This window comes from Diabrotica undecimpunctata, chromosome 6 (assembly GCF_040954645.1).
Source record: "Diabrotica undecimpunctata isolate CICGRU chromosome 6, icDiaUnde3, whole genome shotgun sequence".
Classification (NCBI taxonomy): Eukaryota; Metazoa; Arthropoda; class Insecta; order Coleoptera; family Chrysomelidae; genus Diabrotica; species Diabrotica undecimpunctata.
This window is the reverse complement of record NC_092808.1, coordinates 8,458,821-8,482,373: the sequence shown is the minus strand read 5'-3', so window position 1 is coordinate 8,482,373 and position 23,553 is coordinate 8,458,821. Positions and strand designations below refer to the sequence as shown.

General features: G+C 32.3%; 1 protein-coding gene across 1 annotated transcript; it reads right to left on the bottom strand.

The window, feature by feature from the left end:
* Window positions 1-1,164: 1,164 nt before the first annotated feature.
* Stam (signal transducing adaptor molecule) lies at window positions 1,165-22,555 on the bottom strand. The gene is made up of 9 exons (XM_072534158.1): window positions 22,323-22,555; window positions 22,089-22,246; window positions 21,730-21,972; window positions 5,701-6,007; window positions 5,506-5,622; window positions 4,437-4,616; window positions 3,854-4,041; window positions 2,467-2,744; window positions 1,165-1,820 (listed from the first exon to the last, which is right to left on the bottom strand). Exons 1-9 carry the CDS (start codon window positions 22,369-22,371, stop codon window positions 1,670-1,672), a joined length of 1,671 nt encoding a protein of 556 aa, XP_072390259.1. The 5' UTR covers window positions 22,372-22,555; the 3' UTR covers window positions 1,165-1,669.
* Window positions 22,556-23,553: the final 998 nt, after the last annotated feature.

Here is a 23,553-nt window from a genome sequence, read left to right as displayed (position 1 = left end):
CTCAAAACATTTTGACTTGCACCTTCAATAACTGTTCAATAAACTACAAAAATGATAAAAACATTTAAAACTTACCTGCACGGTTTTCCAATGGCTTTTCCTGGAACCATGTGTCTTGGGTAATTTGTATATGGTTGTCCCAACAACCGATGTTTCTTAATTTTAAAAGTTTTATAGTCATCTGGGTTTTTAACTCCCTTCTTTCTTTTTTTTTTGTAATGTTCTCAGTATCACTCTAATTAGGTCAAATAGTATTTTACCCAACAATCGCCGAAAGATCAAAGTATTTGTCTACAAATAGCAACAAAACAACCTTCTTGTAATTTATCACCAAGAAAAATTGCTGTGTTTATAACGCTACTAGCGCCAGTCAACGATCAGCGGAATATTTATGAAACAATATGTCATGACATATCGTTTCATAAATAGATGACATCTTCTGTTGGATGCCAACCTATCAACAATAATGTAGACTTATATTCTTTTATGACTAAACGTTAGATATGAGTATTGAAAACAAATTTTCGTCATAATCTGAATGTACATAAAGCAGTGACTTATACCCTTTCATAAATAAGCGATTCAATTAGGATAGCTGATTAATTATCTATGTAGAAAAAGGGCGAGAACTATTCCATATACATGTACACATTTTTGATGAAGTTCACTAAGTTTTTCTTAAATCCCTTTTTATTTTATATTTTGATCCACAAACTTGTGCGAAATTAATATTGTCGTCCCTTATATATGTCTTCGTTGCTGATTCTGTCATTTGAAGTTAAACCACTTTATAATATATTCACAGGCAACAAAAAACGTCCGGAATGCATGAAGATCTTTCTGACGACACAGTCATTCGCCGAAAGATCTTCAAAAGTGGCAGGGAGAGTAGGAAGGGAGTCGTTCCTCCTCGTAGGCGACAATTAGAATTTTTTTAAGGATAATGGTTGAGATACGATTTTTCTTGGCTGAGAATAAATTACAGCAGACCTTTCTAACGAGAGTTTATTGCAAATACTTGTATATATGTGTCGTTTCATGCATTTTTTAACGAGTTAGCAAACATATTTTCGGCTGATAAAATTCTCTCACCAGTGACGTCCAGCGCTGTACTTCGGCGTTTCGGCGGTAAAAGGGAAATATTCAGAATAAAAACAGTTCGCATATTTTTAATTATGTCTTGTTCATAACTTGAAAAATAGTTTTATACAATAATGAACAGAAAGGATATACATTTTAGGCGTTATAATAAGGAAACAAATCTATACACAATAATATTGATTATTATCGAGTATCACCAAAGTCAACATTCAATGAGAGACACTTTAACAAGTTTGGAATGATTTACAAAATTGTGCAATACATTTTTTATTGCACATTTTTCAAATGTCGACTATAAACAAGATATTACAAGTCATGATGTTTGTTAAAGCCTCCGTCATTGAAATTTTTTTTTGGTACCAGTCACCTCTATCGTTTAGTATCAAAACCATCATACAACAACAAAAAAAGTGATGTTAAAACGCTTCGGCACACTCTAATATACGTAAATACGAACAGAAAGTTAGCCAGAATATGATTGTTATTCGACAGAAGTTCGGGGGACACTCAATAATCTCATAAAACTATAATACATCACATATTATCATTTCGGTAGGTACATAAATCTTCAGTTCGTCATATGAGTACTGGAAGTAACATATTGGACGCCTGGATGTTGTTGGGCACCATTCGACACGTTCGTTTGTGATGTTGAACCCGGAATCGACTGTGGCGGAAACTGCTGAGGCACCGTACTACCTGGACCATAGTTTGGAAGTCTGAAACATTACGAAATATACACATTCAAACTAATACACAGACGTCACTCGACACTGAGGAGTACGCAGATTGAGACCTCAGTGCCATTTGAAGGTTCTTGAACTTATACAGAACACGATACTGGTACGTTACGAGTGAGGGGAGTAGGTAGATTGAGACCCCTAACTCGAACGTAACCGTATCCATCTTGAAAATGGCTCCAAAATGGGTGCCGCAACGTCGAGCATTAAATCGACGCATAAATTCAACACTTAGCGATTTTCATTTATCTGAATCTTAATATATATATATATATATATATATATATATATATATATATATATATATATATATATATATATATATATATATATATATATATATATATATATATCGTTGCCGTTAATGCAAAATGTCGTATGTTAAAAAATGCACTTTTCAGGAGACACAAAAAACTGAATATTATTTATTGTGTGAGTAGTGTTTTTCTCCAAATTAGAAGATATACAATAAGTATTGTCCTTTGTCTTTAAGTATATCTTCTAATTTGGAGAAAAACACTACTCACACAGTAAATATTATTCAGTTTTTTTTGTCTCCTGAAAAGTGCATTTTGAAACATATGACATTTTGCATTAACGGCAACGATATATAGAAATTCCTTACCCATATTGCATCATATGAGGTTCCATCCTCCGTTCATCCATCATCTGTTGTTGCATCTGTGGCGGTATTTGAGAAGGAGGTCCTTGCAACTGTTGTTGCATCTGTTGGTGAGGTAACTGAGGTCCACCTGCCATGGGAGGCATGTGTTGCATATGCATCTGCAGCATGGCTGGAGGAACTCCGCCTGGGGCATGCATAAAAGGTGCTCTGTCGGGGCCTTGGTTTGCTTGGAGCATCATTGGAATATGGGCGTTGGGAGGTAGCGTACCATTGAAGGGCTGCGAAAAAATGTACTTGCGTTATTAACATTCATATTTTTATTTTTAAATGTAGTCATATCAGTAACTTTGTCGTTAAATAACATTGCCTGAATTTATTTTTATCCCTTCCAATAAGTGATTTTGCTCGATCTTCACAAAATAGTGTGAATTTTAGACTAGAACTCATCGTACGCTATAAAATTGCATCTTTTGAGCAATTTTATTAAGTTTGAGGGCAGGAAATGGTTACACGGAACTAAATCTGCCGAATAAGGTGTACGGTTGATCAATTTGTATTACAATTGGAGTAATTTCGCCTTTTGAGTTGCGCAGTACACGCTAGTTGTACTCTTTCTCAAGTAATCCATATAAATAATAAAATGGACATCCTAAAGTCGCCGTCACCTTTCTAAGTGATCTTAACATGAACATATTAATTTGTGGTCGACAAAAATTATATAATTTTTTCGTGTCCAAGTAATTCGGTATGATCTTATTTATATAAGACTTATAACTACTTCGTATCTATATAAGACTACGTGTAAGTCGAATTGACATATTTGAACCTTTTGCTATCTCACGAATTTTGATTCCATAATCTACCATGATCATATCATGGACTTTGCTGAGAATTTCTAGATTAGTTACGGTTTTTGGGACATTTGAACCTCCATCACGAACTACATTCAAACTAAATGAGTCATAAACTGCATCCAGCTCATATTCTATTTCTGTATTTTATTTCCCTTTAAGTAAAGGCATTTTTTAAGAACTATATTCGAATTTATTCCATAAAACAAACACACAGACACATACACACACAAACACTCGCGCACAAACTGTTGTTACTAAATTGTTGTTTTGCAAGATCTTGATAGACATCTTGCATTGGATGACAGATACCAAAACCGATTTGTAGTCACATAACGCCATCTATTGAATTTTAAATGAAAGTCAAACCATTCCACTACCAAAAACCATCAAAAGTCATTCTACCAACTTTATACAAGCGATGGCCTAAAACACAACACAAAAACAAAACTACCTGATCTGTTGCATCCGATAAAACTTTGGATAATTAAATTGTTTCACTGGGATATAATAAATTAATTTATTAAAAGACTTACCATGTGTGACGACGGAGGATATCCATAAGGCATTTTACTTATTGACGGGAAGGGTGGTTCTCTCATCAAAGTATGATAGAGACCTAAAGCTTCAACTAGATCGGCACTAAGTTGTGTTAACTGGGCATGTTTTCTATCGACTTTCTCCAACTCGGCGTCTATTAAAGGCCCCATACCGTTTGCTTCTCCTGAAAATTAGGAAAAAATATAAAACTAATTCAAAATGACTGAAGTTGAATTGGACGTTAAGTATATTGTTTATGGCGCAGACAATAGGATTACTAATGTAAAAATACATTCATAAGTAAAACCAATGTTTATTGAACTTACATTATAATAAATAACAATTTAAAATTCAAATAATAAAAATACAAGTGGTAATCACAATTTATTTACATAATAAATTAGTAGAAACAGAGGAAATTGATGCAGGTGAATGTATCGACATAGAATATTCTTGTGGAACAGGATTAGGTGGCGCAGGCAAATGAGGTGCCGAAAATAATTAGTATTTAGCATGATGATTTTGGGCAACAAGGCGCGGACATGAAATGCTTTTGAGCACTACTACTACAATACTTACTTTCTAAATTTAACATTTCTTCGGTATCTTTTTCAGGATTAGTAGGGTCTGCTTCATGTAACAGATGTAACAGCCTGTCTATTTTTTGTTCATTAATTTCTATATCTTCTGGTTCGTCTTTTACAACTTTCACCTCGGCCGTTTCCTTAAATTGGACCATCTTTTTTGCTTTCTCGTACACTAAAAGAAAGATCGTACTAATATTGACATAAAAAATACAAAAAACGAGTTTTTGGAGAAAAGTCATAGGAGAGGATAAAGGTCATATTGTACCAAATCAGGCAAATAAGGAGGACAGTCCAAGATATTTCTGAAAATACAAATATTTTCACAAAATTCTTTTTGTTCGGTTGTAGAGTTGAAAATTAAATAAAGCTGAACAAAAATGATCGATTAACATTTGAAAATCTAGTTGTAACAAAACATTTCACAGTAAATAAGTAATGCAAAAAGTGTTGTTTTTTATTCTATTTTACTTCATTATACTACTACACAAGCACATCAAATTGTTTTTAAGGTAAGATTATTACTTAATTCTTGTTTTTTATTTCTAGTTTTTTTTTTATTTATTTACATTAAATATTAATTTGTTTTGTTGTATAATTCACTTCTGCAATAATTGTGTGATATATTTAATTTAAAATGAATTCAGGAATTTTTTTTGTAATTTGGCAACAATGTCAATTTAGATCTCTGACGTAGATAATGACGTGCATCGGACTTTATTCTGTACTAACTGTACTTTAACTTTGGCTGATTTTTTCCTACAGATTTCTTATTAGGTTAGCCACACGTGTACTTATTATGGAATTATACTGTTTCTATATACTTTTTTAAAAAAATTTGTTTCTATATACTTTTGTATAAACTACTGTTAGGAAGGAGCATTTTTTTTTTGGAAGTATTGACTGGAGTGGACATGTCTATAAGTTTACAGTTTGCAAGTGGAGTACTGTTTTAACGGACATGTGCATTTGGTTTGTCTTTCTGTATCGTACCTCTACTACTAGCTCTTTGGTAAAGTACCATTCCTGTTGTAGATACAACTCTTATAAAACTATATACTTACAGAATGTTTCTGGTTCCACCGAAAGATCTGCTGTGACGAAATTTGCTGGAAAAAGGCCTTCACCTCTCTGATTGCTTCCCTTCCACCAATTTGGATGACTATCGTCTAATACAAATACTGAAAAAAATATGAAATATTTCAAAAAATGAAAAAAACTAAAATATCTACATCGACTTGTGAATTCAAAGTACTTACATATTTCTCCACTATTAAACGTAAGCTCATTATCCTCGGCAGCTTCAAAATCATACAAAGCTCTAACCTTCCTGGGCTCCTTATTAGAGGGAGCGGCAGCTGCTGCTACCGGCGCACTCGTAGGAGCATTTAAGTTCATTGTCGGGTACAGAGAAGTCGAATGGGTGGTTGTAGGATTCGCCGAAGAACGGGGCGATCCCCCGCTCTCTTTCAGTGACAATTCAATGGCTTTGAGAATTTGTTCTTCCTCTTCCTGAGATTCAACTACATCTGGATCTTTGCTAAGGGGCGCTGACTTCTTAACAGGCTAAAAAGTATAGGGAAACATAAGCATTGTAAACTTAAAAAATTTGTCTTTGTACGACATTAGCTGTACAAGGGCAGTAGTATTTCTCATATGAATCTAATATATGATCGTTTAGTGTGCTTTTTTGAAGCGAAGCTTTTATATTGGCGTTTTATTACTTTTGTTCTTTACAGTAAAATACTGGAAGTTCTTGGTGAAAGAAATATAAATAAAAATAAATCGTTCCCAAGGCGAAGAACTCCATGGTTCTGTACAGAAGTGAAGGAAAAATGTAAAGAGAAGAAAAAAGCTTACTTGAAATACATGTCAACCAAAACACAAGAGGCATACCATAATTACAAGACAATTAGAAAAGAAACACTTGTAAGTGTAAGTAAAAAAACTTGTAAGAAAAATAAAAAAATTATCACTGGGAACGCTTTTCGAAAGAAATGGAATATAATTTTCACGGTCTGCAAAAGGAAATATGAACCTTCATAACAGGTCAAAGAACGGAGGTAAAGGAACTAATATAATAGAACCAAAACACATAGAAAAGGATACCTGGATTTACGAACCTAAAAAGCTCTATGAAGAGGAAGAACAAACGACGATAGAACCGGAAACACCAGAAATTACCAAAAATGAAGAACTTACTAAAAATGTTCAGGAAGTTCGGAAAATAGTAAAGGGGCAACAAGAGAACGGGCGCAACTCTAATGGAAATTAACATGGGAAATCGTTAAGGTCCATTCTGGTCATTTTTTGATCTTTTTGTGGTGGGGGTAAAACAGCTCGTCCGATCGTGACGTGTGAGCTATCGTCGGAAAGGGGAGGGGGTAACGAATACGTTAACACAAAAAACAAAGATGGCGGCATTACCAAAAGGACACTAAGCTTGTAACATCTAAACAGCTCAACGTACAGCAACGTGCAAGGTATCGATGAAAGACGAGGGGATATCCAATACGTTAACACAAAAAAAACAGACGGAAGACATTGCCAAAACGGCACTATATCGTATCTTCGTTGTTATTGGTTCAATTACTACGTATGAATCGGTAAATTAAAGAGGATGGGTTAATGAATATGTTATCACAAAAAACAAACGCAAAGACATCGCAAAACGGTATTACATCGTATCTCCGTTGTTATTTGTCCGATCGTGATATTCGAGGTGTCAAATGAAAGGAGAGAGGAAATATGTTAACATAAAAAATAAAGATGGCGGTATTGCCAAAAGGACACTAAGCTTGTAACGTCTAAACGGCTCAACGAACGTTTTTTTCTGTGTCTACGTATTTGTTGGCCCCTCCCCTTTCCACCGATACGTTGCACGTTAATGTTCGTTGAGCCGTTTAGACGTTACAAGCTTAGTGTCCTGTTGGCAATACCGCCATCTTTGTTTTTTGTGATAACATATTCATTAGCCCATCCTCTTTCCGACGATACATTGCACGTTGTTGTACGTTGAGCCGTTTAGACGTTACAAGCTTAGTGTCCTTTTGACAATGCCGCCATCTTTGTTTTTTGTGTTAACGTATTCGTTACCCCCTCCCCTTTCTGACGATACCTCACACGTCACGATCGGACGAGACGTTTTATCCCCACCACAAAAAGATCAAAAAATGTCCAGAATGGACCTTAGCGATTTCCCATGTTAATTTCCATAAGAGTTGTGCCCGTTCTCTTGTTGCCCCTTTACTGAAAATGTGAAAAGACGGGATTTGACAAGAACAAAGAGCTATCAGATATTGGCTTATGCGGATGATATTGCGATTCTGGCTAGATCTGCAGATGTATTGAGAGACGTATGCAATATATTGTAAACCTCAGCAAAAAAAGTCAGACTAGTCATTAATGAAAAGAAATTGAAGTACATGAAACTTACAATATCTCAAACAAGATTAAGAGAACAGGTAATCGTGAAGATCCAACGCACTAGAATTAGAACAAGTTGAGAATTTCACTTACCTGGAAACTAACATACGTGAGCGAAAAAGATGACTGTGAGCTGGACACAAGAACACAAAAAAGAAATGTTTAGGCAGGAGTTTTACACAAAATCTTTACATCAAAAAATGTGTCGAGACGAGCAGAAATACATATACACAAAACAGTTTTGAATCGACAGTTCTCTATGCAAGCGAGACATGGATGCTAAAATAAATACAAGAAGAAAAAATTTATGGAAAAAAAAATTAAAACTTTTGGAAGTATCAAAGAGGGGGAGGTATATATAAGAAGAACCAATTCCGAGATCATAAGTCTTTTTAAAGAGCCTACGATATCAGAAGTTGTAAAAGCATCAAAATTGAGATGGGTGATAAAAGAAGAGTGGGTTTACCAAGAAAAAGATGTTAGGATGAAGCAGAAAAGGATCTTAAAGTGAAAGGTGTGTTAGAAATTCGAAAGCATGAAGAGCAATTGTCAAACTGTGGGCCTAAAAGGCTTGCATTAACACTACATGCATCTAATATAAAAAAATCTAAAATAAACAAATCATTAACTTACAACTGTGGAAACAGATATTTTAATAACAGTAATTACCAAGTATGTAATTCATAACCACTATAAAACCACACTCAACCAATGAACAATTTAATATTTGTGCAATTCAAGGTTTATTCGAACATGTTGTGAGTCACCTGTACACTGTCACTGCTCTGAGTAACTACCTATAGTTGTTATTGAAACATTGTCGCATTAAATTAACCGATAAGTATAAAAATAGATAGGATAATTATGTATTTATCTTTTAAACAATAATAACGTCTAAACTTTATCTTTTTAAATGTATAGGTATTCTATATGCAGATATTTGAATGTTTTTATACGATTAGTTAGACTGTTGTTTTGAAAAACAATGTGGAACTTAGAATTCGTAAAAAACGATCGCTAAATTTGAGTAACCTTCTGTCAAAGCTTAATCTCTTCTCATGGACATATAATACAAATAGACTGACTGTTGCAATACAGGAACGTTCCCCCAAGTGCGATAAAGAAATCTGATGCAAAGCAGTCCCTGCATCTGGGCCGGGTTTATCGACCACCTGACCTTCCCATTGGTCATTTAGGTTAGGTTAGCATATTTTTATTTCAATTATTTCGTTCATTTATTTTTTAATTAATGTGGCTGAAGTTACACAAAGATTTAACGAAGAAACGCTCAACGACAACGGAGAAAGACTTCTAGAACTTTGTTTAATGAATAACCTTCGAATTAACAACACATTCTTTGACCACCCAATACAACATAAGATCACTTGGTCAGATACAAGAGGACATAACTCTATGATTGACTACATTATAATAAACAGACAAATACATCCCAAGAATATAATAGATGTGCGCACTCTATCTTCCGCCAATGTAGGATCCGACCATGACCTGGTACTAGGAAAAACAAATATAGCAGTCACCACACAAGGCAAGCGAAATACAAAAATAGAAGAAAAGTTAAGCATAGAGAGCTTAGAAGAAGAAGGGACACAAAACTTGTATAGAAACCGACTAACAGAAAACCTAAACAGCCATAACCTAGAGACTAAAAAGAATATAGAAGAAACCTGGAAAATTATTAAAAAATGTATCCTACAAGCAGCGGAAGAAGCTTTAGGTAAAAGAAAAGTTAACAGAAATAAACAAGAATACAAAACTCCATGGTACGACGAAAGGGTGAAAGCACTAGCAAATGAAAAAAAACAAGCTTTCCTAACATACAAAGGAGTGAAGACACCAGAGGCACGAGAAGACTACGTGAGAATTAGGAATAGAGTAAACCAAGCAATAGATAACATAAAAAAAGAACACAGAGAAATTTACCAAAGATATGGAATACGACCTCTATGGATCCCAGAAAAAAGTGTGGAAGATGATAAGAAGACAAAAAACAGAAATGAATGAATTTGTACGCATAGATAACATTACGGAGGAGCAATGGACTGAGCATTTCACAAAATTATATGGAGAAGGAGAAGAAGAGAACAGAGAAAGAATAATTAACGAAACTCACGATAGAGTACTAATATCAGAAGAATAAGATATCAGGCCCTGATAAGATAAACAATGAACTGCTAAAATATGGAGGAACAACACTGTAATCTGTAGATCTGTAGACTCAGTAAAAGCAGAGTTGTAGCTAACGAACAGTAATTCAAATTTCAAATCGAATATTTCAACAAGAAATATCAAAAAAAAATTAAGCACTTTTCGGGGAAAACTCGCTGTCGGGGAAAGTGCTTGTTTTTTATTCTTTCACGTTGAAATATTCGATTTGGAATTTGACGAATAAGAACCTACTTTTCATTAGCTACAAATGTGCTTCTGATTTTATACGTACACCATTTTTTTTTGCTATTTTATAAGCTATATTTTTGCTATTACTATTTAAATGGGAATAAGCCATTTAACTAGTAATAACTTTAAAATGCCACAACAAAATAGCTTCAGAACAATATATTTTTGCTAAGAATATTTTTTCGATAAAATACTTACTTTTTGAGTTATTTGCAAAAACCGTCTAAAAACCTTGTTTTTTTTGTTGTTGAAAATGAACATATTCACTCGCAAATAACTTGAAAAGTATTGACTCAGTGAAAAAACTTTATAGAACAAAGGTTGCTTAGAACAGTCAGTTTATCCAATTCCTGACTTATTTTGAAACTATATTTTTTCACCCCTGAGAATGGGTGAAACTCACCCCTAGGGCAAAAACACACATCTGCACAATATATATTTTTTTATTTAACATTTTAGCTATGTGTGTGCCAAATGTCATGTCAATCTAAGCTGTTCTTTGGGGAGGTTTTATCATGAGTGAATGGAATATTTCTGGACTTGAAAAAGTATACAGAATGCAGTTTCATAACTTTACCGATATTTTCGATGATGCTGGTTTTATTACAAAACATATTATTTTTCCCTAGGCTATTTTAAAATTATCTCAATCAACTAAGTACATTAAGTTATTGAAGATAAATAGAATAACAAAAATGTCAAGCACTGATACAGCCGATGAACTCCTTGATATTGATTTAACCCTCACTCATTTGTTTTTTTCTCAGCTTCAACTTACAGATGGAAACGACTCACTGATCTATTGAAAACTTGTGGTCATACAACATTTGTTTCAAAAACAGTTAATGTGACTCGATGGTCAGGACGATGTAATGTATTAAAAGTTCTTAATTTATGCTATCAAGATATAAAGCAAGCACTTTTAGAGTTATCCTCTAATGACGACGATAAGATGTCAGTTCGCTGTCAAGCAAACAATTTACACGAAAAGATGGCTACGTTAGAAATTGGTATTTATGTTGCCTTTTTGTTCGAAGTACTGACCTAGCGAGTAAATCTTTACAAAGCGCAAATATGGACTTACATACATGTTCGTCTTTGTATAGCTCATTACAATATTTTTACGAGTCTCTTCGTAATAAATGTAATTTATTTGAAAAAAAGGGACAGCTCTTATCACAACAAACGGAATACAGCAAAGAAATTAGAAGTCGCAAAAGAAAATTACAGTTTGACGAAGCAGATACAGAAGAGATCCTTACACCGCAAAATAAGATTAGAACCCAAGTGCTCTATAAAATAATTGATTATTTGGCAAATAATCTGAAATCTAGAGGAAAAGCTTATGAAGATCTTGCCATTACTTTCTCATTTTTATTTTCTCTACCTCTTTCAGAGGATAATGTGATTTCAGACAAAGCGTCGGTATTAGTGAATATTTATTCGAATGACTTGAATACATCTCTAGCAAGTGAGTGTATTCAATTAAAACATTTTATAATGTCACTACTAGGCCAAGTTGAGTATAAAAATCCAACAACTCACAGTGCTACTTTTGTGATGGAGCTTTTGCATAAAAATAATATAATTGCAACCTTCCCAAACGTAGAAATAGCACTAAGAATCTTCTTATCGTTAATGGTTACTAACGCAAATGGTGAAAGATCATTTTCCACTTTAAAACGGGTCAAAAATTATTTGAGAAATACGATGACGGAAGAAACATTAAATTCGTTCGCTGTTTTAAATATTAATAATGATCTGCTTACAAAATTAGATTTTAATAAAATCATCGACCTGTTTGCAAGTAGGAAGTTCAGGAAAATTTGTTTGTAAATGATTATGTTAATTTACTTTATATGTTGTAAGTTTGTGTCTTTGTGGCTTTTTTGTATATTTGTAATAAATTACCTAATAATATTAAAATAGTTTTAATAATTGTTAACCTAAGACGCATCTATCCCTACTGGAGAGTGGCGGTATAGTAGCCCAGTCTGGTTATACAAAAATCATCGATTTCACGGCAAAATGTTTCGCAGATATCTGAAGCTTTTAAGACATAGGTGGGGGTTACTAGATGACGAATAGATAAAAAGATACTCCTATTTTTACCTTGCGTTTTTTTTAAACAATAATTTATGGTCAGAATTTGATTTTTTATCTATAAGTTTTTTCCTTTATAATTTAAATAAACAATATTTATACCATTTTTTTAAATGAAGAATATCTTTATTTTCCCGTTTTTTCAATTAAAATTGATAAATAATTTACGGAGATATTTGCAAAAAAGCAGTTTTTTTGCACTAATTTATAAATTTAATTGATTTTTTTATTAACAAAATAAAATGGTATTAATACATTTCAACATTCAGGAATTACCGTCCTTTAAATTTGTGCGAAATTTCCCGCCGATCGGTCAAATAGTTTAAAAGTTATTCAATTTGTTTATCCCTGGGACTAATTATTTAAACTATTGAGCTTGCCCTATGCATGATGCTAGACACATTCAGCGAATTTCATAGGATTCTTTAAGACTTAGACTATCTCAGAAGTTAAATGAATATTGAGTTTTCATCGAAATTATTTACAAAATAAACGTTTGAAAAAGGGGTATGTTTTTTACTTATAAACAATTGTAATAACTTCTATATTTTTCAAGCTACAGACTTGTACGTACAACCATTAGATAGCTGGTAAAAAAACTCACATTTACCAAAAAAAATAAACCTTCTATGAATAATAGGAACGGGGTTAGCGACAATTTTTTTGTTAATTATATCTCCATTGTTTATAAACATTAAGAAGTAAAATTTGCACAAATTTTGAATGAAAATCTAAACTTTATATTGAATTTTATAGCTATAAAATTCATCCAATTGTTCGAAACTTAAAACCTTTCGAAACGAAGTTACTTTCGAAAGATCGACATAGGAAAGTGGAGGGGAAACTGTTTTAGCTCCTCGCTGCAAAATTTAATATTATGGTTACGGATTTATCATTCAAAAGCTTCAACGGTTCTGTACGAATTTTATCAGGTCCATTTGCTTTTCCATTTTTAGCGTTTCTTATTGCGTATTCTACTTCTTCTTTCAATATGTCTGGCCCAGTTGCATTGATTATCTGAGTTAAGTTGTTTCTATCGTCTTCAAATAATTCATTCAGGTATTCTGTCCATCTTTTTATTTTGTTCTCTAGATCTACAATAAGATTTCCATCTTTGTCTTTAAGTTTACCTATTTGGCATTTCTTTATGCTTCCTGTTTTCTGTTATCTCTTTTACTTTTTTGTGCATATTGAACGCATCGTACTTTTTCTCATAGGTTTCCATTTCTTCACATTGTTCTTTAATCCACTCCTCTTTGGCTTCTTTTATTCTCTTTTTTATGTGTTTATTTATTTCTTTGTATTTGTCTGGGTAATTCTTCATCTTTCTTCTTTGTTCCATCAAGTCTAGTATATCTTGTGTCATCCACCCCTTATTCTTTGTTGTTGTTTTTGTAAGATGTTTCTTTCCTGCTGTTTGTATAGCTGTATTTATGTATTTTAATTTTTGGTTAACGTTGTTTGTATCGTTAATTTGTTGCTGCACTGAACGGAGGTTTTCATTTATTTCTTCTCCTGTTTCTTGTCGTATATTTTTGTTTCTAAGTTTATTTAAATCTAGTGCCTTTCTGTGTGGTCTTCTAATATTTTTTGGTCTCGCCTCTATCACAGTAACTACCGGGTTATGATCAGAGCCTATATCAGCTCTTGGGTACGTCTTAGTACATTTAACAGCATTATAATACCTCCTTGCTATCATAATGTAGTCTATTTGATTTTTCACTATTTTTTCTTTGGTATGTTGTGGAGATGTCCATGTATATAACCGTCGAGGAGGTAATTTGAAAAAGGTATTTGTTATTACGAAGTCTTCACTTTGGCAAAATTGAATCAATCGATCTCCTCTGTCATTTCTGTTTCCAAGCCCATATTTTTCTACTTGTTCTCCTACCTTACCTTGACCCACCTTGGCATTAAGATCGCCCATTAATATGTTAATGTATGGAAGACAAACAACCTGCAACAAAAAGGTTCAGACCAAATGAACCAAATTTTAACTTTTAAACCAATGTATGTAAAGAAAATAAAAAAAGTAAAGTTCAATAAACATTGCAAAATTTAATAAGGCAAGTGATGAAAAAATCGACTTATTTTATCAAAGCGGTAAGGCAGATTAGATTAATATTGTATCATATTTGTAAAAAAAATAGAATAAAAATCAATATGGTTAATTATAAAAATACAAACAATTATAATTAATATAAGGAATATAATAATATAATGTGTAAAAAATTACCTGAAATTTAATTTATAAAATATATAAGTATTATTACATCATTGATATAAAATGAAAAAACATATGTTGATTTTCCGGGATTTTCCGAGATTTTTGGGGGGTGAAAATTATGTCATCATTATTAATACTGCGACAGACTATTCGAGCAAATTAAAAAAAAGTAAGTATTTAGGGTAAATTTCAAATGGACTCAATTTTTCCGAGTTTTCCCATATTTTCCGGCCAGTGAAAACTATGTAGTTATTCATATTTCGACAAGCAACCCCAGAATAAAAAAAGAGGCTTGCAGCTGCAAAGGAAGCCAAGATAATGTAAATTTTTCCTACGTGTTGCAATTTGAAGTTCCGATGCCGAAAAAAAAAACGGAACTGAAACAGATATATTCTCCACTTTCCTATGTCGATCTTTCGAAAGTACCGTCGTTTCGAAAATGTAGATAAATTTTATAGCTATAAGTTTCAATATAAAGTTTAGATTTTCATTCAAAATTTGTGCAAATTTTACTGCTTAATGGTTATAAACAATGGAGATATTTTTTTAAAAATAGTCACTAACTTCGTTCCTATTGGTCATAGAAGGTTTTTTATTTTTTAATGTGAGCTTTTTTACCAGCTATCCAATGGTTGTACGTACAAGTCTGTAGTTTGAAAAATATAGAAGTTATTACAATTGTTTATAAGTAAAAAACATACCCCTTTTTCAAACGTTTATTTTGTAAATAATTTCGATGAAAACTCAATATGCATTTAACTTCTGAGATAGTCTAAGTCTTTAGGAATCCTATGAAATTTGCTGAATGTGTCTAGCATTATGCATAGGGCAAGCTCAATAGTTTAAATAATTAGCCTCAGGGATAAACAAATTAAATAACTTATAAAATATTGACTGATCGGGGGGAAATTTCGCACAGATCTAAAAGATGGTAATTCCTTGATGTTTAAATGTATTAATACCATTTTATTTTGTTAATAAAAAAATTAATTAAATTTATAAATTAGTGCAAAAAAATTGCTTTTTTGCAAATATCTTTGTAATTAATTAAAAAAACGGGAAAATAAAGATATTCTTGACATAAAAAAATGACATAAATATAGTTTATTTAAAATATAAGGGAAAAAATTTATAGACAAAAAATCAAATTGTGACCATAAATTATTGCTTAAAAAAACGCAAGGTAAAACTAGGAGTATCTTTTCATCTATTCATCATCTAGTATCCCCCACCTATGTCTTAAAAGCTTCAGATATCTGCGAAACATTTTTCCACCTTTTTTTTAACCAGACTGGGCTATAGTATGACTTAGTCCAGGCGGTCGATGAACTAAATCCGGCACTGGTGACATTAATATTTGTAAAGATATGATCGAGACAGCTATTATTACCGCGAATGTTAAATTCAAGTTTTTATACAAGATTGTAAGATCAAAAAACATTACAAAGTTTTAAAGATCTGATGTCTATTTCATTAAAATGAACATTAAAGTCACCCGTAATAATAACGTCAATTTTTTTAGAGCTTTAGCCATATAGACGTACCCTCCAGCATATTGTTTAAATTGAATTATGTTTTAGTCTAAAAGTGCTCAACTCATTGCGTATATTACTTTCGACGTTTAAAATGATAAACGTTAATCAACAAAAAATTAAAATATAAACATTATTTTTAGTTGACGAACGAAAATTTTAAACCTTGATAAAACACCAAAAAATATCATTTATAATATTAAATCTACTTACTTTATATTTGGCATTTTGTATAATTTCATACATTAAATGATAACCGGAAAACATCATTAATACAAATATATAAAATTGTTTCACCTTCTGTGACAACTCGTCGCAATTCAGCGAAATATTAATAAATATTAAATATACAAAAACACCATCACACTCGGTGGAAACGAGAACAATAATATAAAAACCAACTGTTTACATACACTCACACCCGACAGATATCCACGCAAATAGGTCGTTAACTTCCGATTCAGTACAAGTATACGAGGGAAGCAGTTTTTATATACAAAGACATGTGCAAACCTAGCAAAAAATATACAAAGATATTATACTAATCTTCTAAAGGCTTGTCCATACTAGAATAGTCAGGCAATTTTTGTATCTATATACGATTTCTAAAGATAATCTACATTCAATTCAATAGTCAAGATGTTAGGACAAAATCGAAATAGGTTTTGTCTTAGGCCAGTAAAGAAAAAAAAACAGCTGAAAAAATATTTTACAGGTGTTTGAAAGTTCTAAAAGGTATATTAGAAATAGCTGTAACAAATCCTTGAAGAGTTACAGCTAATTTTGCTTTGTTTTTTTAAACAATCATAAAAAGTGAAAAAATAATTGTTTGCCTATAAAACGTTCTTTACATTTTATTGAAACCCATCACCCATTCGTCGACTTCAAGGCCGCATACGACAGTGTCAAGAGAACAGTGCTATACCAATCAATGCATGAGTTTGGTATACCAGAGAAACTTATCCGACTAACGAGAATGACAATGTCTAACTTAGAAGCCACTGTTAGAATACAGGGAGAGAATTCTAGATCCTTTGAGATAAAGGATGGACTCAGACAAGGAGATGCTCTGCCTTGCCTCCTATTTAATATTGCCTTAGAAAAGGCAGTCCGAGATACACGAATTAGGGACGGCGGTACTATTTACAATATATCGATACAAGTCTTAGCATATGCTGATGACATTGACATAATAGGGCGTAGCAAGCGAGATGTTGAGCAATATCTCCTAGAATTGGAAACAGCGGCGAAACAGGTCGGTCTAGTCATCAACGAAGACAAAACCAAGTACATGTTGGTTACAAAGGATCCGATAGCAAATGAGGAACGAGAAACAGTCTTTGGAAGTCATACCTTTGGACGTGTTGACAACTTCACATACCTTGGGTCGTTATTGACTGCTACCAATAAAACAAGCGAAGAAATCAAAAGACGAATAAATCTTACAAATAGGGCATACTATGGACTCCAAAAGCATTTAAACTCAAGAAACATTCAAAGAAGAACTAAAATTATTATATAAAAAAACATTGCTGAGGCCGGTCCTCACATATGGAGCAGAAACATGGACTCTAACGCAGAAAGATGAAAGACTTTTGGGAATATTTATATATATAAGCGGGGATCCTACAGCTTCTGCCGCTTCCCGCATTTCGATCGCCATCTTTTTCTATCTCTCCAGGTGTCTTCATCAATGGCTCTGTCTTTCATGGTTTCCATAACACCTTGTATCCAAGACTTGGCTGGTCTTCCTCGTTTCCTTCTATTACTTGGATTGTATTCCATAGCTCTTTTTGGCCATCTGTTGTCGTCCATCCTCTGTACGTGTCCATACCATATTAACTGTCTAGTTTCTATTCTTTCAGAAGTTGTATGTACTCTATCTGTTTTTCTTCTAATTTCAGAATTAGGTATACGTTCTACTCTTGATATACGGCAAGCTCTTCTTAGGTAGTCCATTTCAACCGTGTCAACTTTTTTCTTTCCTTTTACTGTCATTTGCCAACATTCTGCTCCATATGTAAGAATGGGCTCTACAATTACTTTGTAGATAGTCATTTTAGTTCTCATCTTTTGGGAATATTTGAGCGTAAAATACTCCGCAACATATTTGGAGCTATAAACGACCAAGGGCAGTGGCGCAGAAGATATAATTTCGAATTGTATCAGCTCTTTGATGAGCCAGATGTCATAACGTTCATTAAAACACAGCGACTTACACAGATGGGCTGGACACATAATACGAATGCCAGAAAATACGATTGCTAAAAAGCTAACCACAGGAACACCTGTAGGAAGAAGAAGCAAAGGCCGACCGCGAATTAGGTGGTTAGATGGAGTTGAAACTGACTTACGGAAATTAAAAATCAGAAGATGGCAACATGTTGCCAGAAACCGAACAGAATGGCGACGAATCTTAGAGCAGGCCAAGATCCACAGAGGATTGTCGAGTCAAAGATGATGATGATGACATTTTAGAGAAAAATGATTCAAATAAAAGATGAAAGATCTTAAAAGTTCCTTTAATATTGCAAGTTTCTAAATTAAAATCCATAAACAATTGACCGAGATAATTTTTTTAAGAAAAAAAAAACAGATTTTTGCAGTAATTTATAAATGTTATTAACTTCGTTTATTGCCTAATGGCATGTCATATAACTACTTGAAATTATGGAAATTAATGAGTTATTGAAGTGGGCTAAATCTCAGTTAGATCGACCAAATAGTTATTCATTTATTCGATGTGTTTATCCCAGAGAGCGATTATTTAAACAACTGCAATTTTCAAAACAGTGACTCTAGAGGTATTTACAAGAGTGTAATCGATTCTTTAAAGCTTCAACATTAAGACATATTCAACATTTTATCAAAATTGTCATTAAAAACCATTTGAAAAACTTTTTAGCTTATAAACATTTCTAATTAGGCAAGTCGTCAGAGGGTTGGCCCCTAAAAATCATACGAACAAGCTGAATTTTGGAAAGAATATTAATTTTTGACCCCAAAAAAGATACAAAAACGGGTGTAGCAGTCCAGTAGGGCTGCCGGTAGAAGTTATACTTCTATACACGCGTTCGCCGTTACAAATTTATATGGGAGTCAATCTGCACAATCATTACATATGTAATGCTATAGGTAAGAGAGTGCAGAAAGAGAAACAGAATTAGGTATATAGGTATATGGTGCATCGTTTGCTGTATATAAACAACATTTGACCTATAATAGGAGTATAGTAAATTAAGAATTGAATCAATATTTTGATGAAAAGTAATGGAAATAAAATACCATTATTACTAATGTGCAGCTACATTGTGCAGCTATAGAGTCTTTGACAAAGAAGTGAGAAATCAAGTACTAAAAACAAATAGACGGACAGGATGAATTAATAACACTATATGGCGAAACAGACACATTAACACTGAGATGAAGTCAAGAATTTATAAAGTCAGTGTAAGACCAATAATGACATATACCTCAGAAACAAGACCCGACACAGCCACAACACAAAGGCTAGTGGAAACGGCAGAGATGAGGTAATGAAAAGAGTTACAGGAAATATGCTGAGAGATCGAAAGAGAGAGAGAGAGAGAGAGAAGCGAAGACATTAGAAGAAAATGTACTGTACAGTGTACATATAAGCGAATAGACAATAAATAGAAAAAATTAAAATGGAATAACCGCATAAGCAGAATGGGGGAGACCAGTGTCGTCAAAATAGCAAGAGGTAAGTCACCAGAAGTATAGGCTGGCCGGGCAAAAGACGGATTGACAACCTTCCATAGATGTTTTAATTCGCCAATGAACAAGCAGAATTGCTTATAAAGAATAAGAAGAAGAAATTCAATAGGGTTCGACCTTGGACCAAGCTATGTAATAAGTATCAAGTTTTTAGGATTTTTCCTTTACAGTTATAGCACATAAAGGCAGAAAAACAGACGGACAATAACTATTAAGTCCTTAATAATAAATATTAAAAGGGTCAAAAATTTTAGTACCTATATAGTTTGTTCTCATAAATTGTGGAGATAATTACAACATATTCAACATATATTCTAGCGAAAATAAATGAATTTATTCAATATGCTAATGTGGAAAAAAACGAAATAACCCAAACAACTCTTTTCTGAACCTTAAAACTTGAATTACCAAATGTTTAGGTAACTGAACTAAGCCTCAGTTTTATTAATAGCGTCTTGGCGCCATTTTGTAAGATACTTTTAAATGGAACCATCGAGAAATTAATATATTATTTAAAAGCACTTTTATAAAACATTAGGTCCCTGGAATTTTTTTATTCTTTGTGGCACCGTTTCAAAATCCCCACTAAATTGTGAAAATCTTATTAAATTAACTCTCAGTGAAAGAATAACTCTTTCTTCATAGATGGATAACGTCACTAGTATCATATATATGCCAAAAAATCTTAATTTAAAAATAAAATCGACCTTTTTTGATATTTATCTCCATACATATAAACATATTCATAAAAGAAATTTAAAATAACAATCATATTTGTCCCTTTCATCTCTACGCTCATGACTACTATATGTACTAAATATTCAACGATAAATAAAATAGTTTGGAAAATTAAATGTATAAAATTATCGAAACAATATTAAAAAAGATATTATGATTTTTCCATCCTTTGATTTTTAAAACTAAAAAGACAAAAATCAGAACATAATAATTAAAAAAATATATTCCCTCATTGGGATCGAACTCGCGACTTCTGGTTCTAAATACCGCGCTTCAACTCATTCGACCAGTAACCTTAAATAATAAGGTGGCTAATCAATGTCATTATTTGACAAGAACATTATTAACATGTCAGTTTTTTGGTTGTATTTTGTGTTTGTGTTTATTTATTTATTATATTCCAAAAAACGGAAAGGTTATTACGAATCATAGAAGTTCCAGGAAGAATATATATTTGTAAAAGTTAACACAAAAAAATCAGCATAAAAATAGTTCTAATGAAGTTATTTTTGACAAACCATTGTTTCTTAACTTGATATTAACCCAAATTAGTAACCCATTAATTTATATTTTATCAACATTGCTTAGTCATTTACCACTTGATTATAAAATTATGAAACACTTGAATTATCTCATATTGTAAATAAATATTTGTAATATTACATACAATTATTAACATAATAAATAAAACTACACCTGGGATAAAACATATATCTCAATTTTGCCCTGTACTGTTATTTTCTTAAATTAAAAAGAAATATAACCTCCTATCAGGTAACTGTTTTTAGGTATCAAAACTACATTCTCCTTGCTCATTCATATAATATGAATATTGACATTGACATGAAACATTGATATAATATGACACTATTAATCTATGTGATCCATATGATCCAATGACATGTAAGTTCTATTTCTATTAGTAGTCTTCTAATAAAACCTTATTAATACTAGCTTATCCTGCCAGATTCAAAATACAGCAATAAGGAAAATATGAAATTAAAATTATTTTAACCCAAGTGTATCTTTGATCAACAGATCAACTTTTATTATAACATATAAATAAATTCTTGGTAGAAGCTGATTACTGATATTTGTTTACTTACCACATCTGTAGAAGAACAATCAAGCCCTTTGTTCTTTAGCTTATTATACATAGAAGGAATGAGATTTAGTTGAGAATCAGTTTTGAATTCATTCTCTGCCCATTTACAAAGAGATGCTCGTAATTTTTTCGATACTGTAGGGTGGGCTTTATTCATTAATTTAGAAAAATCATTTTCAAATTCCCTAGAAGCTACTTCTATGTGGAATACTTTTCCTGAATTCTTTACACAAGCATCTAGTAACTGAAATGATGTAAATTTGTTTAGAAAGTATATTGACTGTTGTTTTTATTGACATTGTTTTTTTTTGTAACATTAAATCAAATGAATCATGAAGAATTTGTTGTTATAATATTTACCGTTACAGCTTTTACTCCAACGTGTGGATCTTCATGATACAATCGTTTTATAATTGCTCTAAAATAAGCTTTTGCATTATCTGACGTTTGTCCAGCTTTATCACAAATGGTCATAATAAGACCCCAATCTTCATCATTTTTTTCCGTAGTTGCAGTTTCTACGACAAAACATAATTATAATTATGTTGTCAACAAGCTTTGTTAAAATCAATGATAAACACAAATATGACTCACCAATTTCTTCTGTGATTGCTGCATCAGCTGTGGTACCAAATATACCCATTTTGCTTTAACTATTTTTATTAAACTCTTAAATTTTGTTCGCTATTGCTCTAAATATGATTTAAACGTTTACACGAATGAATTAATCGACATAACTACGAAATAATCTGAGTTTTGCAAGGATAATATATTTTTATGATGTTATCAGAATGAAAATGACATTTAACATTAAATTTGGACACTTGTGACGTTTTGACATATAATTTTGACGTCTTCTAGCTGAAGCGAAATCTATTATCACTATATACTAATACACCTAGTACAATATAGATGGCGCATAAAAATATTTGATTTTTGGAAATCTTTTAGAATAAAATATTGTAAATTTTTTTTTGGTAATTAATAATTATCCTGTAACTATTAATTCTAGATCCAAACAGATGCTATTAAAGGTGCCATTTAAAATAATAAAGCTTAGTTTAATTAAAAAAGAGTTCATTCATCGATTTATAATTATAACTAAGCTACAATGTACATATAATATTTTTATTTCAAAATATTATTTTGAGAATCTAGGATAGGATAATTTTTTTGGTGCTCAAAAAATCTTTGGTGCTCTCCAAGGTCCCTCCAAGTGACCTTGGAGAGATTTAACAGATCGCACCTTGAAAACAAAAGTGACATTATCCCAAAATCTAGATATTTCAGTATGACCGTTTAAAGTTTTTCGAACAGTTCTGTAATGGATGTTGAACTAAAATAGCCGAATTAAATTCTATAATTAATGTTATCTAACAGTTTGATTAAAGTGCAGTTAGTTTCTACCGAAGAAGGCAAGTTAATAATGTAACTACTAATTTAGAAAATGAAATTAGAAAAAATAATGTAACTACAGTTAATAGTCCAAGGAAGAATCGACAGTAGGAGAGGACCGGGAAGAAGACGACACTTATGGATGCATAACCTGCGACAATGGTTCGGACTAACATCGACCGAACTGTTCAGAGGTGCCGTAAACAAAGTCAAAATAGCCTTGTTAATAGCCAACGTCCGAAACGGATCGGGCAAAGGAAGAAGAAAGAAGAATTTAGAAAAAAAAACTTTAAAAAAAATTCCTTATAGTGCCACTTTTGTTTTAGAAAAAAGTTCAGATTATTAGAATAAAAGGTCAAGTTAATATTTACCTTATGATAAAAAAAGAGAAAAATAAAACGAAATTGTGTCATATTAAAAAAATCGTTTA

What these genes read in the sequence shown, in the direction of transcription:
- Stam (XM_072534158.1), bottom strand. Translation starts at nt 22,371, where the DNA reads ATGGGTATATTTGGTACCACAGCTGATGCAGCAATCACAGAAGAAATT. An exon ending in GTTTAATAGTGGAGAAATAT is followed by an intron (nt 5,623 to 5,700) that starts GTAAGTACTTTG and finishes TATTTTTTTCAG; the next exon opens with TATTTGTATTAGACGATAGT. An exon ending in CCTCATATGATGCAATATGG is followed by an intron (nt 1,821 to 2,466) that starts GTAAGGAATTTC and finishes GTAATGTTTCAG; the next exon opens with ACTTCCAAACTATGGTCCAG.